The following is a 17092-nucleotide window of genomic DNA, read 5'->3' on the forward strand; positions in this document are numbered from 1 at the left end:
ACAATGGGATGGTTCAATGAGTGCTTGACTGATCTGATCATTCCCTTAGAAGCACCTGGCATTGGCCACTGTCACAAGGCAGGATACTAGATTAGGTGGACTATTGGTCTGACCACCAATATTTACAGCACTGGTGGATTGACTCAAAACAAAGTTTTCACACTAGGCCAGAAATTCAGTCAGAGTGGAAGTCAGATGATTGAACAGAATAAACATCTGCTCTAAAAATGAGAAGAAAAAATTAGAATGAAAAATTCAGGGAATCCCAGCAGCAGATTAGACAACTTGGGACACTGCTATGAGACTCGATGCATTCAGATACAGTGATAAGGGATTCTTTGTTTCTGAGGGGATATCTGTACCATGTTTCACTGAATTCAGTCTCAGGGATTATCTACACTGGCAAGTTAAAGAGCTCTAAGTTGCTGGCTCAGGGGCGTGAAAAATTACCCCCTCCCCCTCACGGAGCGCAGCACGTTTGAGTGCTTTAAAGCGCTAGTGTGGACAGGCTCGGCTCCCAGTGCTCGGACCTAATCCCCTCGTCGAGGTGGATTCCAGGAGCACTGGCACCCGCGACAGCCCTTTGAAATTTGCAGTGTAGACAGAGCCTCAGTAGGTTACATCAGACAAAGAGGAGATGTATTGACTAGGCATGGGGATGCCTGTGCCTTTATGAACTCAGTCCTGTGCCTTTGAGAACCCAGTCCTGGGAAGCCGATGCTGAGAGGTTCTGCCTGGGAGAGGGGAAATAAAAAAGCCTCTCGCCCTCCCCCCCAAAAAACTATTTTGCAAGCCCTGGTGTCTCAGTCCCACTGGGGTAACTGCTTGCCCCTGTGCCCCTGCCTGGGCCGGGTTTTGCCCTCTGACACCCTCTGCCAGCGCCTCGCTCCTGGGCTTAACTCTGCCTCCTCCCCTCCATCCCTGATTTTCCCTTTAGCCCCTCTCCTAATGCTGCCTCCAGCTGCTTGACCCTCTTGACCAGTCAGTTTCCGCCCCCTGTTCAGACCCTGGCCAACCCCATGCACCGATTCGCCCGCTTGGCTACTTTTTAACCCCTGTCAAAAGCCGTCCGCAGAATCTTACGGCTAAGAAGGGCAGGGTGAAGGGCAGCGGCTTCAGCAGATGTACGGCTCAGTACCCGGTAAGTAGCACATATCTGTGCAGAGCAATTTACTACACTACACCTGGCGCACCCGACTGGCTGGACAGAGCCCGGGAAGGGGGCGAGCTGCTGGCCCCAGCCCAAGTTCACTCATCAGACACAAGGGCAAACTTTTCTTAAAGGAGCCACATCCTTTTGTTTGTCCCCCTGCCCAGCACTAAAGGGGTCTGCAGCTGGTTTCTCCTGGCTAGAGGAGGAACACAGATCCTGGGGAGAACCCACGGTGGGCTGAAGATGGCTGGCTCGGTCCTTGAGAAACCCCCTGGCCCATACTCCCCCCAGCAGCTCCCTGGGGCCAGCCCAGAAGCTGCCTGCCTATCTCCCCCCAGCCCCCTGCCGAGAGGCTGCCCACTCCATCTCCCCACCCCTCCTCACCCAGAGCAGTGCGGTGCGAGGCCAGGGCTGTCTCCCTGCCGCTGCCACCCCGGAGCCGCTTTAGGTAAGTGGTGCCGGGCCGAAGCCCAAACCCCTCCTGCACCCCAACCCCCTGCCCTGAGCCCCCTGCTGCACCCTTCCTGCACCCCAACCCCCTTCCCTGAGCACCCTCATACACCCCACACACCTCCTCTGCCCCAATCTCTTGCCCCGAGCCTGTTCCTGCACCCCTAATCCTTTTCCACACCCCACACTTCCTCCTGCACCCCAGCCCCCTGCCCCACATAGAATTTCCCCACCCAGATGTGGCCCTCAGCCCAAAAAGTTTGCCCACCCCTGCTTTGAGCCTCGGAGTACTTCCATTGACTTTTGAGTCCCCATCAGCACTCGATTTGGTTGGGTTCCTGCCAGGTGTTTTGTAGGATAAAAACCTTATTTGTAAGCTCTTTGAAGCAGGGATCTGTCTGCAAACCCCAAGCCATGTGTATATGTGCCCCAGGGCTTGTAAAAATGGTTTTTGAGTTGGTGACACATGCGCACAATGTGAAACCAGGAGACCTTGAACTTTTCCTGTTTCTCCAGGGCTCTGTTGCACTTCCACCGTGTGGGTCCTCAACACTCATTTAAAATCCCCCAAACCAACCACTGGATGTTTCGCTTCCCTTCGTATTCTCAGTGTTGTCACTTGTTTGTTTGTGGGTTTGTTTTGCCGTTTGTGTCGCTTTATTACTTATTGTTACTCTGCTATGTGTGTAAAACATTAGTCAAATTTGGAGTGGACATCACAGAGAAATTGTATAAGCCTGAGTGAATGCCTCTTACAATCTTTGCAGATACTGGAAAGGACAGTATTAATATTTACAAGGAGAGCATGACTATTTCTAGTTGACTCACAGATTTGTTTAGCATCTTAAGACTGCACGATGTGTGCAGATAATATGTATGCAAGAGGGTTAGCTTTACAATAGTTAGCTAATGGTACAAATGACTTTTGGAAAGATCATTAAGTGGTCGGCTGAGTCCCTCAGCAATTTTCAAGTGGTCCGCAGAAAGAAAAGTTTGAGAACCCTTGCTCTACGCTAAAGGTATGAATCTCCTCTCGCACTGGTGAGAGTCAGGAGTGACTCCATAGAAGCCAAGGGAATCTGTAAACTCGGGGGAGAGCAGAATTCAGCCCTAAATACTTCGAGGAGCTTCACAGACACCCAGCGTAAAGCAAAGACATACTAGGATGCTCCTTGGCTGGGATGCAGGGGGAAGAAGTAAATTAATTCACATATCCTTTCCTTCCTGGCCCAGAGAGAAAAGGCCCCATACCTTGTTCCCCACCTTCATGAGCCAGCTAGCCCACAACCCTGGTGCTAGATTGGAGCCAGTGTCCCAGTAGGGTAAAGCCCCTTATCCCATTCCTGTACCCCTGAGCCAGCCAGCCAGCCCCCTTCCCTGGGGTCGGATCAGAGCCGGCACGCTCTCTATGGAAAGGCCCCAAATCCATTCCCCGCCCCTCTGGGCCAGCCAGTCCCCCAACCCTGAGGGTGAATTGGAGTCAACACTCCTGAGACGGGAAAGGCCCCATATCCGATTCCCCCCCCCCGCCACCAACCTTTTGTTTGGCTTCTGGGACCTACAACATGATTCCCTGACTGCTACAGGGGCGTGTTTTCTCTGTGTCCTGAAATAACTCATTTCACAGTGGTCACACCCTGTGCTGGGCTTTGGCCATCCCAGCTCTGAGACCACATCCCTGGGCACCAAGGCTGCTACTGACCATTGCTTTGGGCCGGTTAGTGTCTCAGTGAGGAACTGGGGTGCAGGAGTGGGTGAAGAGAGCTCAGAGACAGTCACCCTAACGAAACCAAGCCAATCTTCACATAAAACCTAACTCTTCATGGGAAGAGGATGCTGGAGAGGAATTGGTGTTTGACATTACCGGGAGAAGTAAGGCTTGCAGCTGAGACTCAGATGGTGTCTAGAAATGATAAAATTGCTACTTCTATTGGCTTTCGCAGGTGAGACAAGGGACCTGCTCGTTCAGGGAGGGGGGTTAAATGCAGAGAAATGGTCAGTTTGTGCAACCCCTTACAGCTTTTTTGGGGGAGCCCTGGGTGCCTTTCTTATGAGGGGCTGGATCCACAAAAGCCAGTGTGCTGGACAGAGAGCTGCTGGAGCCAGCCAGTCAAAACAGCTAAGGACAGGGGTGGCCCAAGCCTTCTGCCACAAAGGGACTTAGGTGCCTCCTGTTGGCTGCCGTCAGTTGGGCACCTAAGCCTGGTCAGCCCTGCCCACCTAACTCCACCGGAGGTGGAACCCTTGTTCTATGCCCGAGTTCAGTGGTTTGAGCACTGAGTCAGCAAGTAGAAGACCTGACTTCAAATCTCATCTCTATCTGATAGGAGCAGCGAGGAGCACCCAGGTCTCCTACATCCCAGTTGGGTGCCCTGGGTGGGGCAGTCTCAATTGCCCCTGCTGGCGCTGTTCCACTTTGCATAAATCATTAAACATTAATTGTGCCCAGGAGAGTGATGCTGCAGGCTGGTGGTCAGGGCACCCACCTGGGAGATCAGGGTATAAATTCCCAGTTCCAATGATTTAACCAAACTTGAGCAGCTTCAACAGGAGCGATGGAGAGCGACCCACAGCAGAAGATCCCCTGACAATGATTTACAAGCTTTCCGTAGAGATCTCACTGCTATGCTTCCTGGATAAATGTCATAAAACCAGTGTATTCGGTGTGGTGAGTTTGTCAGGTCTGAGACAGGAGTTGCTTGTAAACAAGTGACTCCTTTGCCAATTGGCACCAATGAGCTTTTGTCACGCATGCACTGAGCTATACTGTCCCACTCTGATAGAACAGAAAGGCCAGGACAAAAAAATAGAGAAAGCCCTGGCTGGGATGATTTAACTGGGAATTGGTCCTGCTTTGAGCAGGGGGTTGGACTAGATGACCTTCTGGGGTCCCTTCCAACCCTGATATTCTATGATTCTATGAAAGGAACAAGAAGATACTAAAATGACAATGGTCATTCCTTTTCTGGAGTAGAAACCAAGAACTGAGTGTGTACTCTTTTCACCCCAGTTCTTTCCAAATCCTTGGCCTTGGTTAGGGTAAATTTACACTTCTCTGAAGTAGAATCCTTTACGAAACCACTCAAAATATCAATAGTGTTAGTGAGGAATGGCTCCCCAAAACATGCCCAGCTTTTCTTTAATTTGGTGGCACAGTTTCAGGCAAGGGACTGGATACAGGGCAGGATCAGAATCTCCATTACCAGAGCTGGAGATTCTATTCAAAAATAGCCATTTTTCTGCAGCTATTAGATTGCCAACACTGATTTTATACACATTTTAGCACATACAAAGGATGAATTCAACAAAAAACCCACTTCTATTTTTTCAACATCTGTGTCACGAAGGGCAGGATTCCTCATCACATAGGGTTAACTAGGAGAGATCTTTTGTAGGGCCTGGGTTACACATGATTTGGGAACCAAATACATGGGCATTCTGCCTAGTTCAAAACCACTTACGGTGGAATTCTCTCCCCAAATCATCTGAGACAATATTGACTTCAACAATTGAACTACACTGTGATCATATGTACTTCCTTCAGTTAGATGGGGTTCTGCTGTTGAAAAAGTGGAGATTTTAAAATCACTGCTGTTTCTTAGTTAGCATGTCCAGTAAATTGGAGAGTTCTCTCATGTTAACAGAACTGCACTTGAACTTTCTCCATGTCATCATGGAGGGATGGGGGAAAAGGAAAGCTGAAGTGAGGAATGACCACTTTAGCAAACGGTCATTTGTCTGAAATTCTCCAATAGATCTGAGCTCCATCATATCAAACTGAACTAATATCCAATTGGGTGAGCAAACAGCCCTCAGGACAGACAGAAACCACATCAGAGAGAGAGAATACATGACAGTGAAAGTGTCAAGTGAAATTCCAGAGCAGGTGACATCTGATTATTCAGAATCAGGACAAGAGATTCTCCCAGCACATTCTCCTCTGATCCATTCAAACACACTTCACTCAGCGCTGTCTCAAGAGTCAGGTATGTTATTTTCAACATTTTCAGTATACTAGGATCTAAATAAGGGGGGGGTGCGAAATGACACTTTTTGTTCCGGCCCCTGCTTCTCTTCATTTACATATCATTTGAAAAGTTCCCAACATAACTGCTCTTCAGCAAAACCCAGAGCAACATGAGAACAACTGGCAATGACACAATCTGTATCATTGGTGATTAACAATAACTTTGCAATAGGAGGAATGGTAGAAATGTGATGCTCCCCGCTTCCTGATAGGAAGCGCACACTCAAATTACTCATGGGACAATAAAAAGGATAAATTGATCCACCTGCAACTGCGAACTGCAAAAGGCAAAATTGGGGCACTCATCGGGATAAGGTGAGGGATAACGGTGCAGCAAACAGTTCAAACAGCATTCCAAGTTACTATGTAGGAATCAGGAAAAGTATTAAAGAAAAAAAGTACTGATAGCCCTAGAGGTTTTTATGGTGTTGATCTCCCTTGCAGATTGTCTGATGCCTAACATGGACTGAGTGCCAAGAGAAGGTTTTCCCACACTCACTTCATTTGTAGGGCCTTTCCCCTGTGTGCATTCTCTGATGATTAGAAAGTTCTGATCTTTGAGTCAAGCTTTTCCCACACTCACGGCATTCCCAGGGCCTGTCAAGGTTCCTTCCGCACTCTGAACTCTAGGGTACAGATGTGGGGACCTGCATGAAAACCTCCAAAGCTTATTTTTACCAGCTTAGGTTAAAACTTCCCCAAGGTACAAACTAGTTTACCTTTTGCCCTTGGACTTCATTGCTGCCACCACCAAGCATTTAACAAATATATAACAGGGAAAGAGCCCGCTTGGAAACGTCTTTCCCCAAAAAGTCCTCCCCAAACCCTACACCCCATTTCCTGGGGAAGGCTTGATAAAAATCCAACCAATTTGCAAAGGTGAACACAGACCCAAACCCTTGAATCTTAAGAACAATGAAAAAGCAAGCAGGTTCTTAAAAGAAGAATTTTAATTGAAGGAAAAAAGTAAAAGAATCACCTCTGTAAAATCAGGATGGTAAATACCTTACAGGGTAATCAGATTCAACAACAAAACCTTAAGTTACAAAAAAAGACACAAAAACAGGAATCTACATTCCATTCAGCACAGCTTATTTTATCAGCCATTTCACCAAAACAGAATCTAATACATATCTAGTTAGCTTACTTACTAAGTTCAAAGACTCCATTCCTTTTCTCTTCCCGCCGAAACCATCACATAGACAGAGCCTTGGTTTCTTCCCCCCCGCAGCTTTGAAAGTATCTTGTCTCCTCATTGGTCATTTTGGTCAGATGCCAGCGAGGTTATCCTAGCTTCTTAACCCTTTACAGGTTAAAGGGTTTTTCCTCTGGCAGGGAGGCATTTTAAAGGTGTTTACCCTTCCCTTTATATTTATGACAGGGCTTCTCCCCTGTGTGGATTCTCTGATGGTGAAAAAGGCCTGATCTTCGAGTGAAGCTTTTCCCACACTCACTGCATTCGTAGGGCCTTTCCCCTGTGTGGATTCTGTGATGATTAGAAAGGCCTGAGCTCCTAATGAAGCTTTTCCCACACTCACTGCATTCGTAGGGCCTCTCCCCTGTGTGGATTCTGTGATGATCAGCAAGGCCTGATCTTTGAATAAAACTTTTCCCACACTCACTGCATTCGTAGGGCCTCTCCCCGGTGTGGTTTCTCTGATGGAGGAAAAGGTGTGATCTTTGAATGAAGCTTTTCCCACACTCACTGCATTTGTAGGGCCTTTCCCCTGTGTGTATTCTCTGATGATTAGAAAGGGCTGAGCTCCTAATGAAGGTTTTCCCACACTCATGGCATTCATAAGGCCTCTCCCCTGTGGGGATTCTCTGATGATTAGAAAGGGCTGACCTGCTAGTGAAGCTTTTCCCACATTCATTGCATTGATAGGGCCTCTCCCCTGTGTGGATTCTCTGATGAATAGAAAGGGCTGAGCTCGTAATGAAGGTTTTCCCACACTCACTGCATTCATAGGGCCTCTCCCCTGTGTGGATTCTCTGATGATCAACAAGCCCTGATCTTTGAATGAACCTTTTCCCACACTCACTGCATTTGTAGGGCCTCTCTCCTGTGTGGATTCTCTGATGCAGAAAAAGGCCTGAGCTTTTACTGAAGCTTTTCCCACACTCACTGCATTCGTAGGGCCTCTCCCCTGTGTGGATTCTCTGATGACAAGAAAGGGATGAGATCCAAATGAAGGTTTTCCCACACTCACGGCATTCATAAGGCCTCTCCCCTGTGTGGATTCTCTGATGATTAGAAAGGGCTGAGCTGCTAGTGAAGGTTTTCCCACACTCACTGCATTCATAGGGCCTCTCCCCTGTGTGGACACTCTGATGTTGGAAAAGGTGTGATCTTTGAATGAAGCTTTTCCCACACTCACTGCATTTGTAGGGCCTCTCCCCTGTGTGGATTCTCTCATGGTTAGAAAGGGCTGAGCTCCTAATGAAGCTTTTCCCACACTCACTGCATTCGAAGGGCCTCTCCCCTGTGTGGATTCTCTGATGATTAGAAAGGGCTGAGCTGCAAGTGAAGGTTTTCCCACACTCACTGCATTCGAAGGGCCTCTCCCCTGTGTGGATTCTCTGATGATTAGAAAGGGCTGAGCTGCAAGTGAAGGTTTTCCCACACTCACTGCATTCGTAGGGCCTCTCCCCTGTGTGGATTCTCTGATGACAAGAAAGGGATGAGCTCCAAATGAAGGTTTTCCCACACTCACAGCATTGATAAGGCCTCTCCCCTGTGTGGATTCTCTGATGATTAGAAAGGGGTGAGCTGCTCGTGAAGCTTTTCCCACACTCACTGCATTCATAGGGCCTCTTCCCTGAGTGGATTCTCTGATGATTAGAAAGGGCTGAGCTGAACGTGAAGCTTTTCCCACACTCACTGCATGTATTTTTCCTCTTTGTCCTGAGGATTTCCTGCTGGGTTGTGGTTTCCTTGAGGCCCTGCTGAGTTCCCCGACAGGAAATAAATTTACCCATTTTCTCCAATGGCTGGTTTCCCTGCTCTCCTTCTGGTCTGTGATGAATCGCAAAGGATTTTCCCTGCTCATGACTCCTGGACACATTCCTTTTCCATCTTTGCAATAATTCTCTGTGTTTATCCACTTGTTCACCATTTTCCTGATGAGAATTCTGCTCCTCCTTCTCACAGAGCATTGCCTCACCTGCTGTCATAGAGACAGAAACGTCAAACAGGGATGGAAAGGGGAAGACCAAACGAAAACAAGTGGTGGAGAGGGGTCAAATAAAAATCAGGTCCTGAACTCCCCCAAACTCTTCCACCAAATAGGAGAGAGGAGGGGGATCAATTCAGCCTTCACATCCCATCCAAATTCACAGGGGGAAGGGAGGAAACTTCTGCCTGGTGTCTGCTAGGATCGATAGGAAGCCATGAGCTATATTAACCCTGAGGATACGTCCCCTGCTAGAGACAATAATGAACTGAGAGACCTCCCAAGACTTTGTAGGGCATCCCAGATGGTTCCTTCAGGCACTTATAGATTCTGAGTTGGTTTAATGTTTCCTCACCTGTGCAGGGAGCTCTCAGGATCTCTCTTTCCTCTGGGACACATGGCTCTTCCCCTTGTTCCAGCTGGGAGATCACATCAGGTTTGGAAAGTGGAAACTCTGCTCAGAAGAAAGAAAACAAAGGACTTCAGTTGATGTCACAAGACTTTGTCATAAATAAATATTCTATTAATTTTACTTCAGTGCTTAGTGTGAGGTGGTGTGCCTGGGGCAGTCCCTCACTGAAAACACCAAGGTCAGAGCAGGCTGAAAAAGGGATAGCATATGCTCCCCAAACTGGTGGTTAACGCTGAAGTTAAACTCACCGACCAGTCACAAACTGCTTCTCATCACCCACACTGGTTAATGAGAAGCTGAAAAAAGAAATCACGCAGCCCCCTTTATTGCATTCCAGTTCTCTGACTCCCAGTCAGCCCCTAGGTCCATTGCAGTGAGAGGTTAGTTAGTGAGTTAGTGACTTCAAAGTCCATCTGAAACACATCCACACAGCTTGGATGGGTCATTCAGTCCTTTGTTCAAGGCTTCAGTTTGTAGAGAAGTTGCTCCAGAGGTAGGAAGAGGGATTGAAGACAAAAGGGAGATGATGCAGCTACCCTTTATATGCCTTTTGCCATGTGGCTTGTACTTCCTGTGCCCCAAACACAAGTTTCAAAGCACATGGCATGGAAAAGCCTTGGAGTTCTCAGTACACAGGCGCACGTTTGCATGTCTTGCTGACTCAATAGGTGTATCTCCTTGGTTCTTTCCATGGGCTCATTGTACAGCTGATGACCCTGGATGGGCCATCGAACAGGCTAGGCAGTGCTGACGCCAATATGTCTGGGGGTGTCACCCAGAAACACTACACAAGTCTGGAAATACAAATATACCCTACATCTCTATATCTCACAATACAAAGGTGATACAAACAGAAACAAAATCATCATACTTGGAAAATCATAACATTTTCACTGACAGCTTACATGGCACATCTAGCATGACTCATTGCAATTTTATCATATTGGTATTAATAATAAAATAATAATTAATAAAAAAAAGTCTCTCACAATTCCACATAGTGTCACACTTAGTAAACCAGTGAATTCCCAGGACCAGCTCCCCAGGTCCTTTAAGATGCCAAATACCCACATATCGGCTGGGAAGAAACACAGACAGACATTGTGTCAGTCTGTACCCCTATGTTCACTCTTCCGGAAAATTATGATCAATTTGGGACATAGTATGGCTTGTGAGATATCATTTGAAATCATGTAATCTACTGAATATTATCCTCCTGTTAAAATGTGGAGCAACACTGTAAGTAAAGTTATGAGATTTTCCTGTATGATATTTCTAAAAAGTTATAATTTTGGGGAACACCCACAGACCAGTTCCCTCAGAGGCAGCAAGGCAAACAGCTGGTCAAATAGCCATTTTCCGGCAGTGGGAAGGTGTGAAGAAGACATGTACATTCCTTCAAAGGGACCACTTGAAGCTCTTATTGACCACAGACAGCCTGTCACCATCACTCAGCTGAGAACTGAAGTTGTTTCTAGTACAAAGGACTGAACTCTAAAAAGAGGTGAGAAAAATGCTTGAGACTCTCTCTCTCTCCCCCCTTTCCCTCTGTTCATGACAACTCCTGAGGAACTGACCTTGGGTGGCAGGAGCGGGTTATGGGAGTCCTGGCAGAAAGGACAGACACCAGCCTGTCTCAACATATGGTGAGAGAAACATTTGCTTTGAATCCGTTTTAGCTTGTTAAGTTAGATGTTAGTTTGTGTTTTATCTTGCATTTCTTTTGTAAACAATTCTGACTTTTAGGCCTCATTACCTGTAGTCACTTAAAATGTTTTTTTTTCAGTATTTAACAATTTGGTTTTATTGTTTTATCTAACCAGTGTGTTTGGATTAAAGTGTGTTGAAAACTCCATCTGGAATAACGAGGCTGGTGCATGTCATTTTCCACTGATGAAATGACAGACTTTGTATGAATTTGCTTTGTTCAGCAGTGTGCTGGACAGTGCAAGATGCACATTTCTGGGGGAAAGGGCAGGGATATTACTGAATGCAGGAGCTCAGCAGTACTAGATGTCAGGACAGCATGTATTGCAGCCCATTGGAAAACATAATCCCAACAATACATAGAAAATGATAGGGTCTAAATTAGCTGTTTCCACTCAAGAGCGGGATCTTGGAGTCCTTGTGGAGCATTCTCTGAAAACGTTCCCTCTAGGTAAGGAGGCAGTCAAAAAGGAAACAGAATGTTGGGAATCATTAAGAAAGGGATCGATAAGAAGACAGAAAATATCATATTGCTTCTCTATAAATCCATGGTACGCCCAGATCTTGAATACCGCATGCAAATGTGGTTCCACATCTCAAAAAAGAATTGGAAGAGGTTCAGAAAAGGGAAAAAATATGATTAGGGGTATGGAAGAGCTTCCGTATGAGGAGAGAATAAAAAGACTGGGCCTTTTCAGCTTAGAAAAGAGACGAAAGGGGGATATGAGCGATGTGTATAAAATCATGGCCACTCTTGAAAGACAGGACACTGGGCTACATGGACCTTTGGTCTGACCCAGCGTGGCCGCTCTTATGTACTAGGGAATCTAGTGAGCCCAGTGTAACGGGAGGGAGTAGGAAAATCCCTGGGTGTGGAGAACACTGGGAAATTAAAAGCTATAATTCAGGAGCAACAGATGCTAATTAGTTTAGATAAGCAGAATGTGAAAGATAAGAATCAGGGTCATGTGACAATGAGGTAATCAAAAATCCAGTGAACCTGCAGAGAAGAGAGGTTGTGGCTATCACACGTGTGGATGGAGAAGCAAGACTCTCCATGTCTCAGGAAGTTTCACTACCAACATAAGCCATTTTTGCACGCTGCAGTGCAATCCAGACCAGTGAGGATTTGTGTCATCTGAGTGTCTGTGTGATAAGTAACCCTGGACCAGCAGCTTTCACTCCAGCAGCCTGCTTGTTACACCCCAAGCACATTCTGGTCCCCGTGGAGTAGGCTCAGGGTTTCAGAGAAGGCCGGGGCTAGGAAGCTTCTGTTGGTTATGCTGGACCTAAGCCCAGTTTTATTTGAGCAAAAAGAGATATCTGACACTGTGCGTTAGTCCTCCTGTGCTCTGTTCCCAAAGTGTTCTTCAGCAGGGGAAGGTCTCTGGTTGTGTGTGTGTGTGTGTTACTGACATATTGGGGTGATGCTGAAACAGGACAGAGCAGAGATGCCATTGAGGAGTGGCATGAACCGTATCTCTTCGTTTCCCCTTCCAAGAACTGAGGGGACAGGAATCCTTACCCTGCAAGTTCACATTCTTATAGTTCTCCTGCATGACATCTCTGTAGAGAGCTCTCTGAGCAGGGTGCAGCAGAGCCCACTCTTCCCTGGTGAAATACACAGCCACCTCCTCGAAGGTCACCGGACCCTGAGAGAGCAAAAATCCAACACTCAGTACCTGCTGCCCCTCTCTTTGTGTGGGAGACAAGCCAATCAAATGGAAGCTCTGGGTGGATCACGGTCAGAGTCCCACCCCCACCTCGCTCAGAGCATCCTGGAACCACCAGGGATGAAGACAGAGCCCCTACTCTCTCCCACCAGATCCATCACACACCTACTAGCCACAGACTGATACAGGAGATGGAGCCCCCAGCAGAATCCAGGGAGAGCTCCCTGGTAGGAAGTCTAACACGCTCCTCAATGCAAGGAGCTGGATTTGAAGGGAAGGGAATCTCCCCTAAGCCTGACTGGTGGATGCCACCTTCATATCTCATGGCACCCACTGGTTAGTCAGGTCAGGCTGCCGAACTATGAGTCTGGTTAGGTTTCCTAGTCCCATGTAGGTGGGTTATTTTCTGTTCTACAAATTAGAGCATTTCCACCTCCCAATCCCATGGGTCTGGTCCCAGAATCTAGGCCACTTATTCAATAACTCCCAGGAGGTTTGCCACCTCCTGTCCTCCTCCCTTTCGCCACCTTGTGGCTTTCCTGCCCCAGACCAACCTCCAAACCAGACTGCGCAAACCTTCTCGTCTCTGGTGTATTTGCTGTCCCCCTCCCTCCAGAAGGATCCCACCCAAAACTCCCCAATAATCCCTACCTGAGCTGGCTCCACTGCAGCCATTTCTCTTCCCTGTCCCATGGGAGGAGCTGGAGTGAAACATGGATGTCGTTCTGCAGCCTGGGAGGGCGAGAAGTGTAATTGTGGGGGTTTCGAACAGGCTTTAGTTAATTTCACATCAGAATTCCCCCAGGGCCCTTTCCCTGCAGACAGATAGCCTAGATTCTGCCATGCTGGAAAAATGCTTGATCTCTTTATTACAGTGTAGACCTGGCCCCTCCTGCCAGGCTAAGCCCCCAGAGACATTTTTAACCTCCCCTCTCCCTCCCTCCACTCCGTAACAAAGTCTCTGAACACAATGCTAAAAAGAGCAGAACCAAAGGAGTCACTGTGGGGGATTCCCTCAGACATGGACCCCACGGCAGCCACAACCGAGCAGGGGGAATATGGAGTCAGGAACTGGCTTTTCCTCGGTCTGATCCTTTTCTTGTTCACTGGAAAGTGATTCTGCCCAGGGATGTTGCAACACATGTGTCTGGGTGGACTAGAGCTGGAAATCTCTCTTCCCACTCATTTCTACCACTGCCCCTTTCAGTCTCTCCTTCCCCTGTCCTCTCTCCCTGCCTCTCTAGCTGGGAAAGTCCCATTCCTGGGTTCTTTGCAATCCCACCGCTGGATTTTCTCCTGGCAATTGCTAATGGGAGGAGAAATGAGGAGGGGCTGTTTGTGCAGAGTCACTTTCTTGCCAGTCCCCAGCACTTTCCCTTATGTCTTTCAGTTACCTGAAGTTTGTGGCTCAGAATTTGTATTAACAGAGCCCAGGTCTGCCCCAAGGGGCTAGTACCACCTGGAGAAAGTCAGCACCTGGGCCGGGCAGAGAAGAAGCATTAATTAAGGTAACTTCCCAGCACAGAAGCCCCGCTAGGGTTGCAGCAGCTGCTAAACCTGGTCTCCCGGGTCACAATGGAGGCTGCAGCGTCTGACCCAGGAAGCTGAACCCCAATATCCTTAGGAGAGAGGAACAGAGCCTTTGAGCAGCCTTCCCTCTTTTAGCTCTCTGGGGAGAGCAGGTAATGAGAGCACCTTCTCACAGGGAGAATTGCTAATTTCATTTGCCCCACTGTTCATCTGGAGAAACTCCTTGTCATTCCATACAGTGACTCTGGATGAGTCCAGAATGCTGTGGAAGAGGTCACTGTGTAGCAGTGCTAACCCCCTTCCCACCTCCCTCACCCCCCAGATCTAGGAGAAGGACTCGGGGCACAAATTTAGTAGCAGCTCCCAGAGCCTCTGCCATGCCCTTTGCCTGGGACCCCTCTCCTCCCATTTTGCAAATTAGAGAGAGGAAAGTGGAAAAGCAGAGGGATTTTATATCACTCGTTGATAAGAGATAAAATCCGAGTGTATTTCACATCAATCTTTGAAAAATGAATAGAGAGAAAATGGGCAACAGTTGCAAACATTTTATTTCCATGTTGAAGAATCTGAGAAAAAGGTGTAAATCTGAGGTTTACTTAGTATTTTATAATTAAGGGAGACAGGGAAAATCTCAGGGCATATTCAATGAGAAATAGACAACTAGAGAAAAAGTGGGGCAAATGTTTAGGATATTTCATAACAATGTTTGAGATCTGCAAAGAATACGTGTCACAAAGTAATTGATAACATGAGAGAAAAAGACCAAGATCAGAGGGAATTTTATATTGCTATGAAATAACTAGTTGGAAAAGACGGACTGTTTGACTAGATTTTATATGACTGTGCAATACATAAACAGAAAGTGATGGTTCCCCGTCTGCCACCATTCACACGGGCAGCAGGGAGCCATTTCAGGAGGCGATTTAAGAGGGTGGCGGCGGAGGAGAAGCGGGAAGGCTTCCTGGGTGAGGGAAGGGGGCAGCAGTGGGGGCACCTTCTCACCTAGACACGGACAAATCGCTGCAGATAAAATGGGTGGGAAAATCCCCCACACCGGAGATGTTAAATTGACATTTGAGAAAAGGGGAAGAACTGGAGAGAATTTGTATCAGGGTGTGAGAGGCACCAGCAGGGAAAGGATCCAATTCACTCACCTCCCGCCCCCCCTTCTCCCCCGGGGGTTTCCTGAGGCTGCACAGGCACCGTTCAAGGCCCCCCCCGGACCCCCCCAGGAGCCCCCCCGGTCCCGGCGGCGCGGGGCAGGGCCTGGCTGCGGCTCCCCTGGGGCTGGGCAGCCCCGAGGCGTCTCCCAGGTGCGGCAGGACGCGGCCCCGCGGAGGAACGAGCTCCTGGCCGCAGCCTGGGGCCGGGCCGCCGCCGGGGGGGGCCGCTCGCTGCCCCCGTCCCCTCCCGGGCCTGCCCGGGCCCTGTTGCCGGCAGAGAGCGGCCCCCCAGCCCGGCCCCGCGGGGTCGGGGTCTCCCAGCCTCGCCCCTTAACCCGCTGCCCCGTCCAGACCCCGCCGGGGGGCGCTGGGCTCCCGCTGGGACAGCAGCTCCGAGCCCCCCCGGGCGCGGCCCCCCCCGGGAGCAGGTCCCGGCGCCGCCCGAGGCCGGGTCCCCGCGGACACTGGGGCAGCGTCACCGCCCCGCCCCCGGGGCTCGCTCCGGTACCTGGAGGCGGCAGCTCGGCAGCGGGGCGGGCAGGGCCCGGGGCGGCCCCAGCGGGAGCAGGGCGCGGGCCGGGCGCGGGGGGGTTAATGAAGGTCGCCCCGGCACAGACCCTGCCGCTCAGCCCGCTCCCGCAGCAGCCGGTGAGCTCTGCCTCTGCGCAAGCGCGACTTCCGCCCACCTGCATTTCCGCATGCGCAGAGCTGGAGCAGCACAAAGCGCTTCCCCGCCTTGGGAGAGGCGTCCTCCCCGATAAAACGTCACTTCCGCTCGCGGGAGAGTCAGGAACTACATCTCCCAGCAGGCCCCAGGTCGCTTCCGCCTTCTCTCGCTTTGGTCAGGCAGGTGCCGGGACCAGCCTGAGTCCCTCCGGCCCAACCCCCACCCGGCGCCTCTCACACCCGCCCCCGCCCCCCCGCGGCCCGTTGCTGGGGCTCCCGGGGGCGCCGCAGGCCGAGGGGCGGCTTCTGCCCCGCGTCGGGACGTGCCCCGGGGGCAGGTGTCGAGCCGGGCGGGCTCTGTGAGATCGCGCCCCGGGGCGGCCGCTGCCGGCGGGGAGCCCGGTCTCGGCCCGCGGCGCCTGCGGCAGGGCGCGGCGCGGAAACGGGCCCGCGGCCGGCGCGACGGACCGGGGCGGAGTGTCCGGAGCCGCTTTGGTCTTTTCACGGCCTCCTTTAGAAGCAAGGTGGGAGCTCTGGCTGCGGGCGGGCAGCGACTTCTTACCCCGAGCAGTTCCCCAGCGCTGCGAGGGGCCCCGGCTGCTGGCCCTGTGGCGTTCTGAGCACCAGTTACTGGCTCTTCTTACCATTGTGCCTCATAGAGACTTCCGCTCTTGTCACTGTTACACGCGCCCAAGGAGCGAAGAGTTATCACCACCCAAATTACACTCAGGACTGTTTCAGAGTGGCAGCCGGGTTAGTGTCTGTCTTCGCAAAAAGAACAGGGGGACGTGAGGCACCTTAGAGACTGACCACTTTATTTGAGCGTGAGCTTCCGTGAGCTACAGCTCACTTCATCTCATTGCTCTCTCACTTAATTTTTGAGACATTTTCTTCAGCCTTTGTCATCGCTGTGAAAACTGAACTTGTCTCGTGTTGTTTTCAGTAGTTTTATAAGCAGTGAGAAAAAGGCCTCTGTCTGCATAATGGGGACACAAGACATGTTAGACACACCTGGATTACTCTTCGTGGGTTGATAATGTCAGATCCTTCTCATTCGCAGTGAGCTGAGCTGAGCTGAGGTGTGTGTCTTCCCATCATCCAGATTGCTGGGTCAATCATTTCTCACCGTTCAGTCTTT

General features: G+C 49.7%; 1 protein-coding gene across 2 annotated transcripts; it reads right to left on the reverse strand.

Moving 5' to 3' along the window:
• Positions 1-6612: 6612 nt before the first annotated feature.
• Positions 6613-15964, reverse strand: LOC311530748 (uncharacterized protein). 2 transcript variants are annotated; one of them, XM_084647616.1, is made up of 5 exons: positions 15797-15964; positions 13247-13327; positions 12448-12574; positions 9159-9257; positions 6613-8794 (listed from the first exon to the last, which is right to left on the reverse strand). In XM_084647616.1, exons 2-5 carry the CDS (start codon positions 13286-13288, stop codon positions 6975-6977), a joined length of 2088 nt encoding a protein of 695 aa, XP_084503742.1. In that variant the 5' UTR covers positions 13289-13327; positions 15797-15964; the 3' UTR covers positions 6613-6974. The 2 variants fall into 2 exon arrangements, with proteins under 2 accessions (XP_084503742.1, XP_084503741.1); XM_084647615.1 differs by having other exon boundaries at positions 6613-8797.
• Between the last annotated feature and the right edge of the window lie 1128 nt (positions 15965-17092).

Source organism: Lepidochelys olivacea (assembly GCF_965140295.1).
Source record: "Lepidochelys olivacea isolate rLepOli2 genome assembly, chromosome: 14".
NCBI lineage: Eukaryota > Metazoa > Chordata > Testudines > Cheloniidae > Lepidochelys > Lepidochelys olivacea.